The sequence below is a fragment of the Salvelinus alpinus genome, chromosome 25, assembly GCF_045679555.1.
Source record: "Salvelinus alpinus chromosome 25, SLU_Salpinus.1, whole genome shotgun sequence".
NCBI classification, from domain to species: domain Eukaryota; kingdom Metazoa; phylum Chordata; class Actinopteri; order Salmoniformes; family Salmonidae; genus Salvelinus; species Salvelinus alpinus.
In genome coordinates, this window is record NC_092110.1 from 13,498,418 (window position 1) to 13,518,561 (window position 20,144).

The 20,144-nt window shown below is 42.0% G+C and overlaps 1 protein-coding gene across 2 annotated transcripts in view; it reads right to left on the minus strand.

Annotated features, from left to right (window-relative positions):
- The window catches only part of LOC139553395 (potassium channel subfamily K member 10-like), a 48,342-nt gene that overhangs the window by 23,490 nt on the left and 4,708 nt on the right, over window positions 1-20,144 (minus strand). For both annotated transcript variants that reach the window (XM_071365675.1, XM_071365674.1), the window contains exon 2: window positions 15,388-15,800. In XM_071365675.1, coding sequence (XP_071221776.1) covers window positions 15,388-15,800 — 413 coding nt within the window. The remainder of the gene's footprint in view (window positions 1-15,387; window positions 15,801-20,144) is intronic.

The following is a 20,144-nucleotide window of genomic DNA, read 5'->3' on the forward strand; positions in this document are numbered from 1 at the left end:
TAAGTCTTTGCTAGGTAAAGCTCCGCCTTATCTCAGCTCACTGGTCACAATAGCAACACCCACCAGTAGCACGCGCTCCAGCAGGTATATTTCACTGGTCATCCCCAAAGCCAACACCCCTTTGGCCGCCTTTCCTTCCAGTTCTCTGCTGCCAATGACTGGAATGAATTGCAAAAATCACTGAATCATATTGCAAAAATCTGTATGATACAGTAAACCACTGAAGCTGGAGACATATCTCCCTTATTAACTTCAAGCATCGGCTGTCAGAGGAGCTTACCGATCGCTGCAGCTGTACACAGCCCATCTGTAAATAGCCCATCCAACCAACTACCTACCTCATCCCCATATTTGTTTTTGTTTTTTCTGCTCTTTTGCACACCAGTATTTCTACTTGCACATCCTCATCTGCACATCTATCACTCCAGTGTTAATTGCTAAATTGTCATTACTTCGCCACTATGGCCTATTTACTGCCTTACCGCCTTACTTAATTTGCACACACTGTGTACAGATTTTCAATTGTGTTATTGACTGTACATTTGTTTATCCCATGTGTAACTCTGTGTTGTTTTTGTCGCACTGCTTTGCTTTATCTTGGCCAGGTCGCAGTTGTAAATGAGAACTTGTTCTCAACTGGCCTACCTGGTTAAATAAAGGTGAAATAAATAAAAATGTAAAATACGGTCACCGCCACAGCCCTGACTCCACGTCATATTTCCAATGTATTCCTTTATACTGAAGAAAAAAAAGCAAAATAGCACTTCTTCCAAATCCTTGATATCATTTGGATACTATGGCATTCACAAATAATCTCTATAGTTGCTCAATACCATTATAAACCACAGGAAATGCTCTCCGCTGGGTCAGCTGTGGATGCTGCTGGCTGATGCTGCTGCTTATTGGGAAGGTCTGTGACTGGCGGCCCATGCAATGAATAATAGATTCCCAATGCTCTCCGCTGGGTCAGATGTGGATGCAGCTGGCTGATGCTGCTGCTGCTTATGGGGAAGGTCTGTGACTGGCAGACCATACAATGAATAATAGATTCCCAATGGAGCCTCTAGGCACACCATGCTAAAGGTTTTTTATGTCAACACCTCCTTCAGGAAATACTGCCATTGATTTCTACAAATACAGCAGTTGGTTAGTTAGCCTGTTTTCATTCCTCTTAAGAATATCAGCCACTGCAGAGATAATGAAAAAGATGATACTCCACTAATCTGAATGTAACTGGGTGTGGAAATAATATAAATAAAGCGGGCAAAAGAAAGACAGGCACTCCGATACTCACTGGAGCAGCGTTGATTCTGTCTTTGGGGACATTTAGTACCTAAAAGCTGAGACTAATGAAGAACCTATTCAGGAAGAGAAAAGTGAAGCTTGCCTCTGCTATTCTCATTCATCACGTGAATTACATAGCATGGCTCCTGGGCTTGCTTGGTGGCTATGTCATATGTACAGTTGAAGTTGGAAGTTTACATACACCTTAGCCAAATACATTTAAACTCAGTTTTTCACAATTCCTGACATTTAATCCAAGTAAAAATTCCCTGTCTTAGGATCACCACTTTATTTTAAGAACGTGAAATGTCAGAATAATAGTAGAGAGAATTATTTATTTCAGCTTTTATTTCTTTCATCACATTCCCAGTGGGTCAGAAGTTTACATACATTCAATTAGTATTTGGTAGCATTGCCTTTCAATTGTTTAACTTGGGGCAAACATTTCGGGTAGTCTTCCACAACCTTCCCACAACAAGTTGGGGGAATTTTGGCCCATTCCTCCTGACAGAGCTGGTGTAAGAGTCAGGTTTGTAGGCCTCAATGCTCGCACAGGCTTTTTCAGTTCTGCCCACAAATGTTCTATAGGATTGACCTTGTGATGGCCACTCTAATACCTTGACTTTGTTGTCCTTAAGACATTTTGCCACAACTTTGGAAGAATGCTTGGGGTCATTGTCCATTTGGAAGACCCATTTGCGACCAAGCTTTAACTTCCTGACTGATGTCTTGAGATGTTGCTTCAATATATCCACATAATCTTCCATCCTCATTATGCCATCTATTTTGTGAAGTGCACCAGTTCCTCCTGCAGCAAAGCAAGCCCACAACATGATACTGCCACCCCCGTGCTTCACAGTTGGGATGGTGTTCTTCGGCTTGCAAGACTCCCCCTTTTTACTCCAAACATAACGATGGTCATTATGGCCAAACAGTTCTTTTTTTTGTTTCATCAGACCAGAGGACATTTCTCCAAAAAGTATGATCTTTGTCCCCATGTGCAGTTACATACCGTAGTCTGGCTTTTTTATGGCAGTTTTGGAGCAGTGGCTTCTTCCTTGCTGAGCGGCCTTTCAGGTTATGTCGATATAGGACACGTTATACTGTGGATATAGATACTTTTGTACCTGTTTACACCAGCATCTTCACAAGGTCCTTTGCTGTTGTTCTGGGATTGATTTGCACTTTTCGCACCAAAGTACGTTCGTCTCTAGTAGACAGAACGCATCTCCTTCCTGAGCGGTATGACGGCTGCGTGGTACCATGGTGTTTATACTTGCGTACCATCGTTTGTACAGATGGACGTGGTAACTTCAGGCGTTTGGAAATTGCTACCAAGGACGAACCAGACTTGTGGATATCTACAATTTTTCTGAGGTCTTGGCTGATTTCTTTTGATTTCCCCATGATGTCAAGCAAAGAGGCACTGAGTTTGAAGGTAGGCCTTGAAATACATCCACAGGTACACCTTCAATTGACTCAAATTATGTAAATTAGCCTATCAGATGCTTCTAAAGCCATGACATTTTCTGGAATTTTCCAAGCTGTTTAAAGGCACAGTCAACTTAGTGTATGTAAACTTCTGACCCACTGGAATTGTGATACAGTGGAATTGTGATAAGTGAAATAACAATTGTTGGAAAAACTACCTGTGTCATGCACAAAGTAGATGACCTAACCGACTTGTCAAAACTATAGTTTGTTAACAAGAAATTTGTGGAGTGGTTGAAAACGAGTTTTAATGACTCCAACCTAAGTGTATGTAAACTTCCGACTTCAACTATGTTGGGGTTTGGCTGGATTCACATAAACATGCAGCCATAGCTTGTTTTGATGGTAGGGTCAACACACATAGACCCTTGACTCTGTCTCAAATTACTGTAACGACCATCTGTTTCCAGGATAATAACAAAGATCTCAGCAGACACTCACTAAAACAGTGTGACATTTGCAGTTTCATCAGTTGGAAGTGAAAAAGAGCTGTCTAAGACGAATAACCTGACATGATCTGACATACGATATCCCCATTATGTTTCTGTTACATTTTCTGTGTTACAGCTGTATGATCCAAAAAGGCACTATCTAGAACCTTAAAGGGTTCTTCAGCTGTCCCCATAGGAGAACCCTTTTTGGATTCTACCTGGAACCTTTTGGGTTCCATATAAAAACCCTTTCCACAGAGGGTTCTACATGGAACCCAAAAGGGTTCTACCGGAAACCAAAAAAGGGTTCTACCCGGAACCAAAAAGGGTTATCCTATGAGGACAGCCGAATAACCCTTTTGGAACTCTTTTTTCTAAGAGTGTACTGCCAGCTGAATCAAAAACCACTACAACAGCACTGATCTCCAGTCAGCTCTTTCCATTATCTGACTCCTTCATACTTCACCATTTAGCTCAGTCAACTGCAGCAGTAGATCTCAAACAATTTTCTATTCCCGGTTCTTTGCTTGTCAGATGTAGGGATTCATTTTTGGCTTCAGTAGGCCTATTTTTAGGTGTGATTTTACAGTATAGACATCATGAGAGCACTGTAATGGTTTACTGGTAGGATTTGAAAGGTTCATGAGCCTACACAGCAAATTGTGCAGCGTTAAATCAATACTTAATAAAGAGTTACCTCAGATAACATATGGTCCCACTCTATGGCATGTAAAAAGTACTCTGATAACACAAAAATAGCACTGTATTACACTTGCCAATGTTGCTCAAATTTAACACTATGGGGTAATTAACATTCCCAGTGTTATTTCTACTCAACACTAGCATTAATCTTGAGCAGGGCTCTCCAACCCTGTTCCTAGAGAGCTCCCATCCTGTAGGTTTTTGCAACAACACCAGTTGTAACTAACCTGATTCAGTTTATCAACCAGCTAATTATTAGAATCATGTGCACTAGATTAGGGTTGGAGTGAAAACCTACAGGACGGTAGCTCTCCAGGAACAGGGTTGAGAGCACTAATCTAGAGTTAACTCCCATTAGTGTTATGGAAAAACACTTACAGTAAATGGTTTGTTTGAACACTATATGGGGTAAGCCTCATTTGCATATTTCCCCTGGTGCCTTTTCTTTTCGAGTGCATTGTAGAGTTACCACCCATGACTGTATTTGTTAGTGACAGAGACATTCTTTAATTTTAAAGGCCTGTGACTTCACCAAATGAGTACCTAGGGGAATATTATCATTAAAAAATATATAACTTTATGACATTACAATAATAATTTAGAACATTTCTATGGAACTTTTCATAACAATCTCAATCCCAAAAGCAGAAAACAAACAAGCAATACAGGTCCATCATCATGAGTAGCCTAGCTCAAGATCAGGAACCAGGTAAAACAAAAATCTATAAGGCCTTGCTTTGAAGGCCTAGTTTTACTCTACCATAACGGCCTGATTGGTAGAGTCCTGCAGCGATGGGGGTCCTTCTGGAAGGTACTCCCATCTCCACAGAGAAACTCTGAGGTCTGTCAGAGTGACCATCGGGTTCTTGGTCACCTCCCTGACCAAGGCCCTTCTCCCCCGATTGCTCAGTTTGGCTGGGCAGCCAGCTCTTGGTAATTCCAAACTTCTTCCATTTAAGAATGATGGAGGCCACTGTGGTTTTGGGGACATTCAATGCTCCAGAAAATTGTTGGTACCCTTCCCCAGATCTGTCTCGGAGCTCTACGGACAATTCCTTCGACCTCATGGTTTGGTTTTTGCTCTGACATGCACTATCAACTGAGGAACCTTATTTAGACAGGTGTGTGCCTTTCCAAATCATGTCCAATCAATTGAATTTACCACAGGTGGACTCCAATCAAGGATGATCAATGGAAACAGGATGCACCTGAGCTGAACTTCGAGTCTCATAGCAAAGGGTCTGAATAAATAAGGTATTTCTGAAAACCTGTTTTTGCTTTGTCATTATGGGGTATTGTGTGCAGATTGTTTTCCTCATCAATGTATTTAATACATTTTAGAATAAAGCTGTAACGTAACAAAATGTGGAAAAAGTCAAGGAGTCTGAATACTTTCCGAAGGCACTGTATAGCCAGCAACACTACATTCAGAATTTCGGTTCAATTTCGGGTTCAATTGGTAGGTATCAGTTACAGTACATCTTTCATATTAGGTGAATATACTGAGACTACATTCCTACCTAGCCAAACTAAATGGCTTGAAGACACAGATGAATGTTTTACACAATTAACTGATGTCTGGTGCATAAACAACTCTCTCTTTCTACAGCTTGTTGTTATATTTAAAGAAATATGAACTCTATGACCAGTGACCACCAGCTTGTTTTCCTGATTTAGCGACGTGTGGGCGCCGTTAAATAGCAACAAATCAATACACAGCCTTAATTATTCACAATATCAGGCATAAATGGAGATTTTCTAGAGGTCCGGCTGTTACAACTTTTTAGGTAAGGCTGATTTTCTTACCCAGACGATCACCTATCCAGTTATTCCCCCAAGTCCTTATTGTTTCTCTGCTGACAGTTTTGTAACAGACGACTGCTGATCGATTGTGTCACTTAACATGATGCCTGAAGTGAATGTACATGATGTGTCATTGTGCATTATACTGGCTAATATCATGGTTACACTCTTAGACTTAAAAAACTCAAAAAGAAAAGGGTTCTTCGACTTTCCCCAGCGGAGAACCCTTTTTGGGTTCCATGTTGAGCCCACTGTGAAAGGGTCTTCTCCATTTTTTACCTGGAACCAAAAAGGGTTCTCCAATGGGTTCTCCTGTATAGGAACAGCCGAATAACCCTTTTAGGTTCTAGATAACATCTTTATTTTTAACTTCTTATGGCTGGGGGCAGTATTGAGTAGCTTGGATGAATAAGGTGCCCAGAGTAAACTGGCTGCTACTCAGGCACAGAAGCTAAGATATGCATAGCAAGCATTAGTATATTTGGATAGAAAACACTCTGAAGTTTCAGAAACTGTTTGAATGATGTCTGTGAGTATAACAGAACTCATATGGCAGGCAAAACCCTGAGAAAAAATCCAACCAGGAAGTGGGAAATCTGAGGTTTGTAGGTTTGCCTATCCAATATACAGTGTCTATGGGGTCATATGGCACTTCCTAAGGCTTCCACTAGATGTCAACAGTCTTTAGAACCTTGTTTCAGGCTTCTACTGTGAAGGATGAGGGAATGAGAGGTGTGTCAACCAGGTGTCTGGCAGAGTGCCATGAGCTCACTCAGGCGCGCCCCCGTGAGAGGTAGCTGCGTTCTTTTTCGTTTCTAAAGACAAAGGAATTCTCCGGTTGAAACATTATTGAAGATTTATGTTAAAAACCATCGTAAAGATTGATTATATACATCGTTTGACATGTTTCTACGAACTGTAATGGAATTTTTTGACTTTGTCTGGCCTGCGCATCATGAATTTAGATTTTTGAACTAAACGCGCGGGAAAAAAGGAGGTATTTGGACATAAATTATGGACTTTATCGAAGAAAACAAACATTTATTGTGGAACTGGGATTACTGGGAGTGCATTCTGATGAAGATCATCAAAGGTAAGTGAATATTTATAATGTTATTTCTGACTTCTGTTGACTCCACAACATGGCAGGTACCTGTATGGCTTGTTTTTGTGTCTGAGCGCCGTACTCAGATTATTGCATGGTGTGCTTTTTCCGTAATTTAAAAAAAAAATCTGACAGAGCGGTTGCATTAAGGAGAAGTTTATCTAAAGTTCCATGTGAAACACTTGTATCTTTTATCAATGTTTATTATGAGTATTTCTGTAAATTGATGTGGCTCTCTGCAAAATCACCGGATGTTTTGGAGGCAAAACATTACTGACCATAACGCGCCAATGTAAACTAAGATTTTTGGATATAAATATGAACTTTATCGAACAAAACATACATGTATTGTGTAACATTAACTCCTATGAGTGTCATCTGATGAAGATCATCAAAGGTTAGTGATTCATTCTCTCTCTATTTCTGCTTTTTGTGACTCCTCTCTTTGGCTGGAAAAATGGTTGTGTTTTTCTGTGACTAGGTACTGACCTAACATAATCAGATGGTGTGCTTTCGTCGTAAAGCCTTTTTGAAATCGGACACTGTGGTGGGATTAACAACAAGTTTATCTTTAAAATGGTGTAAAATACTTGTATGTTTGAGGAATTTTAATTATGAGATTTCTGTTGTTTGAATTTGGTGCCCTGCACTTTCACTGGCTGTTGTCAAGTCGATCCCGTTAACGGGATCTCAGCCGTAAGAAGTTTTAAGAGTGTACCGACTCAGGCCCTGGGGGTCTTAATTGTGCTTACTGTAGGAAGGATGGCTTGACCATAGAATTAGGAATTATAGTAGAAAAATATTAATTCAATAGGATCTCTATGGATCTGACCTGTCAGTCTGCACATTACATTTCCTTATCAATTAGAACTGTGACAACCCTTCCACTCTGTCTGCCGAATTATTTCTCTTTGCTCTTGTTTTCCTTAATAGGATGTCAGTGGGCGGAGCCGGGAGGGTCATCAGCTAAATGGGACACCCCCCCATTCATGGAGGAGACTCTCTCGATGCAGTCACACTGTATTTTTTAGCTGTGGCATTTTGTGGCTTGTTTGTCTCAGCACATCTCAACACCCCTCATTGCCACCATCTATGCACGCAACCACTCACTTACATTACTGACTACATACACCATTGTTAACTGTATATAGTTAATAAATATGTTTTTGTTATTCCTTGATCTCTTCGTTGTCTTACTTTTTGTTACAGGCTACAAGCCGGTTTGTGACAAGTGGGGGCTAATCCAGGATTATAAGGTTTGTTCCTAGATATTTTGGTGGATAGTATTTTATTAATGGAGAATGCTAATTGGGATGTGCTTTGGTTGGTATTCACTGCATAGTCTTATAAGTGTTCGGTATAGTGCCTTAGACGCATCAGTGCTTTTTGGTTGTCCGGTGACGTCATCAAATGGTGTGTTGCATGGGAAAGTATGCCAGTAGGCCTAATACTAGTGTTGAGCTAATTGGTATGAGTATTTTGTTTGGGAGGAAATGTGGCATTAGGTGCTTTGTTTGAATATTTTTTTTTTTTTTTTTTTTTGTGTGATGTTTGGTAGGACCAGTGTTGGTTGCCTTTGTTTGTTTGATAAATGTGCCTCTGCGGTGGCTAGTTGGTTGTGTGCTGCATTGGAGAGAGTAACATTGGTTAGTTTCCAGGCCCCTGCCCAGGCTGGAAACTCTTGCTCTACTTGCTGTTGGGATATTGGTCCAAGGAGGTTAGTACAATCTGCTGAGACTGATTTGGGGAATAGTGTTTAAATTAGGGGGAAATCGGTTTGAACACGCTGTCAATTCCCTTGCATAAACTGATGTTGGATTCTTAACTGGTGAAAGGTGAGGTTGTTGTAGGGGTGCGTCCTTCATTGCCTGTTGAGGGAATCGACGTTATCCTTGGGAATAACTTGGCTAGTGAGCGTGTGTGGCCTGTTGTGTCTTCATCTCTGATGGTTTCCACTAAGCCACGCAGAGGTGTTCTCTGCGTGTGCGTGACGGGTTCCGTGAGCCGTGGCAACCTGGTCACTGCGCCGGCTAATGATGACGTTACAAAGAAATCTGTCACTACTTTCTATGTTATTCCGTTATCTGTGCCCCGCTCTGATCTAAACAAGGAGCAACGGGCTGACTACATGAGAAGAGTTCATTACCAAACTGTGGCTGTGGAACAGTTGGGAGATGTCGCATGGCTATTTTCTCCAGGACAATGTTCTGATGAGAATGTGGGTGCCTCATAGTAGTTTTGTGGGGGAGGTTATTAGTCTGGTTGTTGTTCCAGTTAAGCTTCCTGAGTTGGCATTAACTTCCCACGACGATGTTGTTGTACATCTGGGTGTGAGGAAAACCTACAGTTGCATACTGAGACATGCTTTTGGCCTAGGTTAAAGAGGGATGTTTCTGCCTTCAACCTGTAACACCAGTCAATTAACGTGTAAACCTAATCAAGCAGGTACTGCTGTTTCCTATTCCCGTACTCAGCCAGCCTTTTGAGTATCTGATTATTGACTGTGTTGGCCCTCTACCTCACTCTAAGAATGGTAGTAGTTACTTGTTCACTGTGATGTGTCAGACCACTAGGTTTCCTGCTGCCTATCCTCTCTGGTCTATCACGACTAAGTCTGTGCTAAAAGCTTTGACTCAGTTTCGCTGTTTGGAATCCCTAAGGTTATTCACAGTGACCAAGGTTCTAATTTCACCTCTCATCTGTTTGGTAAGGGTTCTCCTACAACTCCATATTAAACACAATTTGGCGCAGAGTCAAGGACCGCTGGAATGTTTCCATCAAACACTTAAGTCTTTGTTGAGAGCTTATTGTACGGAGATGGAGGAGGGGTTGCCTTGGTTACTGTTAGCCGCCAGGGAGGTTTCACAGAAGAGCACAGGTTTCAGTCCAAATGACCTAGTGTTCGGACATAGTGTGCGTGGGCTTCTAGCGGTGCTCCAGGATGACTGGAAGTCTCCTGAGCCACCTCAGTCCTTGTTATCTTGTGTGTGATTTCTGGCGACACCTGTACACCGCTGGTGAGATGGCTAAAGAGAAGCTATCATCTTTACAGGGGAGGATGAAAGGCATATTTGATCAGCGAGCTGAGCCTCGTCACTTTAGTCCAGGTGACCAGGTTCTTGCTCTGCTGCCAATTGTTGGTTCTCCTTTTCAAGCCATGTTTCAAGGTCCATATACGGTTGTGCACCAGTGCACTGAGCAAAACTTTCTAGTTGCCACTCCGGAATGGAGGAAAGCGCACCAACTGTGCCATCTGCTAACTGCTCACCAACTGTGCCAACTGTAAATCTGCTAAAACCCTATTATGCACATTCCTCTGGGGCCGAACTGGGAGTCCGCAGAGGACGGTAAAACCTGTTCTTTTGGCCGGTACTGTTGCATTGCTGGGTTCCTCTTTTTGTCATGCTAGATCCGTGCATGGTGAGGAGGATGTCCCTGGTCCTGACGATTGCGTACTGCAGGGTAGATTGAAAAATTCAGTCACGGGATATTTTGGATAGCCTTCTCGCTCATCTACCTGCTGATAGGCGTGACGAGTTGATCGGTCTGATTGTGTTTAAGTTGTTTTCTGATACACCTACACGTACAAACTTAATAGAACACGATATTGACATTGGGGATGCTGACCCCATCCGTCATCGGTTCTGTAGTTTCTTGAGAGAAACGGCATTGTCTGGATGCTGAGATTGATATTGCAGAGTCTTCTTTCTTCAGCTGGGCTTCTCCCTGTATCTTGGTCAGTAAACTGGATGGGACAAACAGATTTTGTAGGTAAACCGTGGGTAAACCGTGTCACTAAACCAGATTAATTTCCTCTTCCTCGGCTGGAGGACTGCATTGATCAGGTTGGAGCACCTAAGTTTGTGAGCAAGTTTGAATTGTTAAAGGGCTATTACCAGGTGCCACTGACTAGTAGGGCATGTGAAATCTCTGCCTTTATTACACCCTCCGGTCTGTACTTTTATTTGGTTATTAGTTTCGGCCTGCATAATGAACCTGACACTTTTCAGCGCCTTGTGAACAGGGTTGTCTTCGGTCTGGTCGGGTGCGCTGTTTACCTGGATGATGTAGTGGTTTATGCAGATACCTGGGAGGAGCATCTGTCCCTTATTCAAGCCTTGTTCGACCGCCTGGCTGCGGGTTGCCTCACTATCAATCTGGATAAATGTTTGTTTGCTCAGGCGACTGTTACGTACCTTGGTAAGGTGGTTGGGCAGGGTGAAGTGCATCCTGTTCGGGCTAAAGTGGTAGCTATTGATGCTTTCCCACCACCAACTACTAAAAAGGAAATGATTGGTTATTACTGTAGTTTCTGTAGGAACTTCTCTACCGTAATCACTCTGATGACAGATTCGCTGAAAGCTAAGGTGGTTTACGTCTGGTCTCCTCTGTCAACAGGCTTTTGGGGATGCAAAGAGGCTGCTTACCTCAACTCCGGTGCTGGCTGCTGCTCGCTGGATTTGTCATTCAACTTGCGGGTGGATGCACTCAGTCTGCCGAATTCTTTCTCTGTGCTCTTGTTTTCCTTAACAGGATGTCGGTGGGCAGCGCGGGCCGGGTCGTCAGCTAAATGGGACACAACTGAGCTCGGGTGTGTCCCGGGGGATAAATACCTTTCCCCTATTCATTAAGAAGACTCTCTCCACGCAGTCACAATACATTTTTGGATGTGGCATTTTGTGGCTTGTTTGTTTTGGCACCTCTAAGCACCCCTCATTATCATCATCTATACACACAACCATTCACTTACATTACTGACTACACACATCATCAGAAATTGTTTATAGGTATAAAATATATTTTGTAATTCCTTGATCTCTGCGTTGTCTCCCTTTTTGTTAAGGGCTACGAGCCGGTTCGTGACAGAACACCCAGACGACCAGGGGGTAGTCAGCAGGGTGTGTTCCCATGCACTGCATGAAAATAAGTGTTTACGGGTATTTTATTACGTGTACACATTCAGTGAAATTTGACGTGAGCGGTAATTTATCAAATTTGTGTGCAGGATTTCTGGGATCATATACTCATTATTGGGCATTAACGTAATGACATTTTCGGGTGTGTAAACTGCATGACACTCGCGCTTGCAAAGGGTTGTCACTAGTTACCACAGCCACAAATGAACATGAACAAGAACATGTTAGTCTTAATTTAAGGTTAGATTTAGACATAAGGTTAGCCGTGTGATTAAGGTTGTTTAAAGTCATATTTTAAGAAAACTTGTAGAAAAAGGCAGGGTTTAGCCATTTGTGGCTGTGGTAACTAGTGATAACTCTTGGAAAGAGGAGACGTCATGGCGTCGTGTCAGTACACACCCGACCAACTGGCTAGTACCACTCACGTTGGGGCGGGAATATTTAAATTTTAGTGTCAGTTAGCTAGAGAGATCCACTCACTGTCTTAACATTCTTTTAGCACAGTCTTTCAAAAAAATGTCAAGCCTCTCCGCAATATTAGCTGTGATTTCAACAAGACTTAACTTTGTTAACTTCTTATGGCTGCAATCCCGGTAACCGGATCGATTTGACAACAGCCAGTGAAATGTTCATGTTACATAATACATGCATGTTTTGTTTGATAAAGTTCATATTTATATAAAAAAATCGGAGTTTACATTGGCGCGTTACATTCACTAGTTCCAAAAACATCAAGTGATTTTGCATAGCCACATCGCATAGCCACATCGTTTCAACAGAAATACTCATAAATGTAGATGATAATACAAGTTATACACATGGAATTATAGATATACCTCTCCTTAATGCAACCGCTGTGTCAGATTTCAAAAAAACTTTACGGAAAAAGCAAACCATGCAATAATCTGAGACGGAGCTCAGAACAATAGCCAAATTAGCCGCCATGTTGGAGTCAACAGAAACCAGAAAATACATGATAAATGTTTCCTTACCTTTGATGAACTTCATCAGAATGCAGTCCTAGGAATCCCAGGTCCACAATAAATGCTTGATTTGTTCGATAATGTCCGTTATTTATGTCCAATTAGCTACTTTGGTTAACTATAAAGTGACGAAATGTCCAAAAGTTCCGTAACAGTCAGTAGAAACATGTCAAACGATGTACTGAATCAATCTTTAGAATGTTGTTAACATACATCTTGAATAACGTTCCAACCGGAGAATTACATTGACTTCAGTTGAGCGATGGAACGGAGCTGCCCCTCACGTGAATGCGCGTGTTCAATGCGTGGTCACCTCATGGCAGTGGTGAATCATTCCTGTCTCCTTCGGCCCCCCTTCACATTAGAGTCAGACAAAGTTCTATTGACTGTTGACATCTAGTGTTAGCCGTAGGAAGTGAAAACTCATCCATATCTCGCTGTAATTTCAATGGGAGCTTGGTTGAAAATCTAGCAGCCTCAGAAGAATCCAAACAGGAAGTGGAACTTCTCAGGTTTTTACCTGCCATATGAGTTCTGTTATACTCACAGACATAATTCAAACAGTTTTAGAATCTTCAGAGTGTTTTATATCCAATACTAATAATAATATGCATATATTAGCAACTATGACTGAGGAGCAGGCCGTTTACTCTTGGCACCTCTGTGCACCTTTCATCCAAGCTACTCAATACTGCCCCTGCAGCCATAAGAAGTGAACTATGAAGGACTTCAAAAGAACCGAGGTAAGGGAACAATTTACACAGTAGGTCTAACGTTAGTGTAGTGTCAGAACATCAAATGTTTGCTGTTCTTTCAATTATTTACTAGCTAGCTAATGTTAGTCAGCTGAATGAAGTACCAGATATTAATAAACATATTTTATCAAGCTAGCTAGTTACTTTGTGTGAAGCAAGCAGGAGTTTAGGGGTAAGAGTTGTTGCTAGCTAATGTTAGCTAGCTAGGTGTCAAACGTTATTGTTCATCAGGGAGTTGTTTCATTTTCAAGCTAGTTAGCTAAGAAAGTTAGCTGGCTAAGCTTGCTACCGATAACAACCCTGACTAGCTAGCTGGTTCCTAACTCATATCTCATGACTCATGGACACAGCTGGAGGAATTATAGTGAGCTACTAAAGCAGGATTGCAAATGTAATATGGATACAAACAACCCTATTTTACATTTCTCTAGCTGGGCATCTACGTAACTCATCATACATATATGTACCTTTGCACTAAAGCTGCACACCCAGAACTTTGTAGATATGACAATACCGAAGTCCATTCACTATAACATAATTGCTCCAGAACATAGAATATAATTTGAAAAGATTAGTGATCATATGAACAGACCAATACTTATTGTAAGCACATGTTGACCCTAAGAATTCTATGAGGATCCCATGATCATCTATCATAAACAGATCCCATTATCTGCCAGATCACATAAATTATTAATTCATCATAACCATCACTATTCAACGTCCCAATGATCCCTTATAAAGGTCAGCCACGCACGCACATACACTACATGGCCAAAAGTATGTGGATTTGGCTATTTCAACCGCACTCATTGCTGACAGGTGTATAAAATCAAGCACACGGCCATGCAATCTCCATAGACAGACATTGTCAGAAGAATGGCCCATACTGAGGAGCTCAGGGACTTTCAACATGGCACTGTCATAGGATGCCACCTTTCCAACAAGTCTTTGTCAAATGTCTTCCCTGCTAGAGCTGCCCCGGTCAAATGAAAGTGCTGTTATAGTGGAAACGTCTAGGAGCAACAACGGCTCAACCGCGAAGTGTTAGGCCACAAAAGCTCACAGAACGGGACTGCCGAGTGCTGAAGTGCGTAGGGCGTAAAAATTGTCTGTCCTTGGTTGCAACACTCACTAGAGTTCCAAACTGCCTCTGGAAGCAACATCCGCACAATAACTGTTCGTCGGTAGCTTCATGAAATGGGTTTCCATGGACGAGCAGCCGCACGCAAGCCTAAGATCATCATGCGCAATGCCAAGTGTTGGCTGGAGTGGTGTAAAGCTCGCCGCCATTGGACTCTGGAGCAGACAAATCTGGGTTTGGCGGATGCCAGGAGAACGCTACCTGCCCGAATGCATAGTGCCAAGTGTAAAGTTTGGTGGAGGAGGAATAATGGTCTGGGGCTGTTTTTCATGGTTCGGGTTAGGCCCCTTAGTTTCAGTGAAAGGAAATCTTAACCCTACAGCATACAATGACATTCTAGACGATTCTGTGCTTCCAACTTTGTGGCAACAGTTTGGGGAAGGCCCTTTCCTGTTTCAGCATGGCAATGCCCCCGTGCACAAAGCGAGGTCCATACAGAAATGGTTTGTCGAGATCGGTGGGGAAGACCTTGACTGGCCTGCACAGAGCCCTGACCTCAACCCCATCAAACACCTTTGGGTTGAATTGGAACGCAGACTGCAAGCCAGGCCTAATCGCCCAACATCAGTGCCCAACCTCAATAATGCTCGTGGCTGAATGTATGTAAGTCCCCGCAGCAATGTACCAACATCTAGTGGAAAGCCTTCCTAGAAGAGTGGAGGCTGTTATAGCAGCAAAGGGGGGACCAACTCCATATTTATGCCCATGATTTTGGAATGAGATGTTTGACAAGGTGTCCACATGTAGTGAACCATCACCACCACAACACTCACCTTGATGAGTGCCTCCAGTTCAGCAGGCATTACACAGCGGTGCCTCTGCAGGAACAAAGCTTTCTCCAGGGTGATGCTGTCCTTCTGGTTGCTCTCGAAAGGCTGCTCCAGGGCCCGGAAGGCCAAGCCGCCACCCACCAAGTAGGCCACCACCACCACAAACACCACCACCACCGTCTTCCACTTCATCACAGAGTGGAGGGCCAAGAGGTCACCGGTGGTGTCCATGCTGGCCACCACGCTGGCGGAACGGGAGGAGACGGAGAGCCGGGGTAAGGGGCAGTGGCCGTTGGCCCCCTTGGGATCACAGCCCATCGGGTTCTGCATGGCCGCCACACTGGCCTGGACAGGGCTGGTTTGGACCATCCCTGACTGGACCTTCTTTGGAGGGACCAAGTTGGTTTGGACTGCCACTAACAGGAGGAGAGAGAGTTAAAGTGTTAGCAAACTATTGTTTTAATTAACCTCTAGGAATTTAGCTTTTTAGTTTGTTATTACAGGGCATTTTGACAATGGTGTCATTGACCTTACCTGCCCTGAATAATACTCAAAAACAGTCAAAGTTCAAGTATGGTGCATTGTCCTCTGCAGTTCTAGACATTAACAGAGAGGCAGATGGGATAACTGTATTCATCTATCGGAGCAGACTAATGATAGAAGCCATTAGTGTAGTACTCAGCCTGCAGCCCTGGACTGATGCCCCATTCCACCCTAGGGTAGAATAGCATTTCATCTCTCTCTCTGAGATCCCAGCAGGCCATTGCGATATGTAATAAATGTTACCACAGTGAGAATTGTTTTGTATTCAACCCTCGATTCTAATTTCCACAGCCGTATCTAAATGGCATTATGCGGTGGGTGTTTTGATATCAAGGGAAGGACAAGTTGTTGTTGACACACAGAGACACTAAGAACATTGACGAGAGTGTACTTAAAACATTTATACGCCTTCCTCTACGAAAGCAGGATTCAATCTCTCTAATAGACAAGCGTGGCCCGTAAGAGAGGGGGATAACTGCCACTGGGTCATTGCTTTGCGAATGGGGTGTGCAATAAATGCATGTGAATGGGGAGGGGGTGGGGTCACCCAAGGTGTGGGATTGTGTCAAGGAGGCATCCATATTTAGATCTCCTCCTATGGGAGATTGTTCTGACTGAGCCCCAGGGGGGGTGGGAGGGGGCTGGCTGGGTTTCACCATGATGCAATACCTAACACTCTGTTTTTAAAAAGAGCTCATTGTTCATAGGGAGGTGCTTTGTTTAATTTGAGAGATTGACTGGCTATATGGCTATGTAACGTGCTAGCCCATTTTTTATTTATTTTTAAAGTGACACAATCTAAAAAGCCCCTGTCAGTATTCTAGAAGCAAATCTCTTATTGTACTAAAGATATGTTTGTGTAATTGCAACAAGAAGCCTTGTTTGCAGGATATGTCATACTTTGCATACTATATGTAATGTATTCATTTAATACATATCTGGGAGAATATGTGTAGTTTGTGAAGAATTGTATTTTTCTATTTAAACTGTAGACTTTGTGTATTTTACTGTATTATACATTTACTACTGTAACGATCTTCGTCGGGCGAAAGAGAGGAGGACCAAGATGCAGCGTGGTGAGTATTCATTTTAATTGAACAAGAACCAAAACAATAAACCAACAAACAAACGACGACAAAACAGTCCCGTAACGTGAACACAAACACAGGAACACAGTAACAATCACCCACAACCCACAATGACAAAACAGGCTACCTAAATATGGTTCCCAATCAGAGACAACGACTAACACCTGCCTCTGATTGAGAACCATATCAGGCCAAACACATAGAAATAGACAAACTAGACATATAACATAGAATACCCACTCAGATCACACCCTGACCAAACAAAACATAGAAACATACAAAGCAAACTATGGTCAGGGCGTGACAACTACACTACCACATACTATGTTCCTGGAACAACTGTCTAGCATCCTTCAGTATGAACACCAACACAACCCGTCATGAAGACTCAAGGAAGTTCACTCACTTACAGGGATCAAAATCATGTTAGTTCATCCTTTGACATGGATCACAGCTTAAATTGATCAAAACAAACTGTCATCAGGATGGGAACACACAGCCGGAGATTCACCAACATCAACACCAACATGGCCACTTTGAGTTACCACATTACCGGTGCCTAGGAAAACATTTTCAAGCTATTTTTAGGACATTAAGGGCAGTTTGCCAGACACAGATGAAGCGTGGTCCTGGACTTAAAACTACTTTCGATGAAGATTCCCCATTGAGCTTGCTTTTTAGTCCAAGACTTGGAGTTCGGGAGACAGGCCCAAAAAGAGTAACTTCACAATGAACTTCTTAGGGTTGTGTGGGATTATTTTTAGAAGACATTTTGTGTAATATTTTCAGACCTGCAAGCTACAGCGAGGGGCCTGCTGATGGACATTATCGAACATCCATCTCTACAGCCCACCCATTCAAGTGTCTTGACTCTGACAAAACCATGAATTGGTTTGCATCGTTTGTGATAAATGAGTGGAATGGAATAAATGGGCACTACGGTTTATCATAGAGGTCGACCGATTAATCGGAATGGCCGAGTAATTAGGGCCGATTTCAAGTTTTCATAACAATTGGAAATCGGTAATTTTGGAAGCCGATTTTGCCGATTTTATTTATTTATTTATATATATTTTTTAACACCTTTATTTAACTAGGCAAGTCAGTTCAGAACACATTCTTATTTTCAATGACAGCCTAGGATCGGTGGGTTAACTGCCTTGTTCAGGGGCAGAATGACAGATTTGTACCTTTTTTTTTACCTCAGCTCAGGGATTCAATCTTGCAACCTTACGGTTAACTAGTCCAACGCTCTAACCACCTACCTCACGAGGAGCCCACCTGTTATGCGAATGCAGTAAGAAGCCAAGGTAAGTTGCTAGCTAGCATTAAACTTATCATAAAAAACAATCAATCATAATCACTAGTTATAACTACACATGGTTGATGATATTACTAGTTTATCTAGCGTGTCCTGCGTTGCATATAATCGATGCAGTGCGCATTTGCGAAAAAGGACTGTCGTTGCTCCAATGTGTACCTAACCATAAACATCAATGCCTTTCTTAAAATCAATACACAGAAGTATATATTTTTAAACCTGCATATTTAGCTAAAAGAAATCCAGGTTAGCAGGCAATATTAACCAGGTGAAATTGTGTCACTTCTCTTGCGTTCATTGCACGCAGAGTCAGGGTATATGCAACAGTTTGGGCCGCCTGGCTCATTGCGAACTAATTTGCCAGAGTTTTACGTAATTATGACATAACATTGAAGGTTGTGCAATGTAACAGGAATATTTAGACTGATGGATGCCACCCGTTAGATAAAATACGGAACGGTTTCGTATTTCACTGAAATAATAAATGTTTTGTTTGAGATGATAGTTTCCGGATTTGACCATATTAATGACCTAAGGCTCGTATTTCTGTGTGTTATGTTATAATTAAGTCTATGATTTGATAGAGCAGTCTGACTGAGCGATGGTGGGCACCAGCAGACTCGTAAGCATTCATTCAAACAGCACTTTCGTGAGTTTTGCCAGCAGCTCTGCTGTTTATGAATTCAAGCCTATCAACTCCCGAGATTAGGCTGGTGTAACCGATGTGAAATGGCTAGCTAGTTAGCGGGGTGCGCGCTAATAGCGTTTCAAACGTCACTCGCTCTGAGACTTGGAGTAGTTGTTCCCCTTGCTCTGTATGGGTAATGCTGCTTCGAGGGTGGCTGTTGTCGATGTGTTCCTGGTTCGAGCCCAGGTAGGAGCGAGGAGAGGGACGGAAGCTATACTGTTGCACTGGCAATACTAAAGTGCCTATAAGAACATCCAATAGTCAAAGGTATATGAAATACAAATGGTACAGAGAGAAATAGTCCTATAATTCCTATAATATCTACAACCTAAAACCTGGGAATATTGAAGACTCATGTTAAAAGGAACCACCACCTTTCATATGTTCTCATGTTCTGAGCAAGGAACTTAAACATTAGCTTTCTTACATGGCACATATTGCACTTTTACTTTCTTCTCCAACACTTTGTTTTTGCATTATTTAAACCAAATTGAACATGTTTCATTATTTATTTGAGGCTAAATTTATTTTATTGATGTATTATATTAAGTTAAAATAAGTGTTCATTCAGTATTGTTGTAATTGCCATTATTACAAATACATTAAAAAAAAAAAAAAAAAAAATACATAAAAATATATATAAAAAATATAAAAAAAGAAAATCGGCTGATTAATCGGTATCGGGTTTTAATGGTCCTCCAATAATCGGTATCGGCGTTGAAAAATCATAATCGGTCGACCTCTAGTTTATCATACTTGGACGAGTACTTTATGAAAGGGGTTGAGCTATTTCTCTACCACTAAATCTGCATCCGTCTAAAAATAGCCATTCAATTCCAATCACAAATGGTTCCATCATTATTAGCATAACTCATGGTTGTAATGGCGATCTAGATTTGAAACCTACTGTGGCTTTGAAATGAATATTATGCTCCAAGTTCAGCTTTCACAAAATATATAAGAGTATTCAAAGCACTGAACCCGCCTCCTGTTGAGTTCCATAGTTTCACAAGATTTGATTATGCAGGAGAGTAGGCTAACGCTTTTATCCAATACATTCCTCATCCCCATCTTCAACCCCTCTCTCTGTCTCTCATCCAGACGTTACCAGAGGAATACA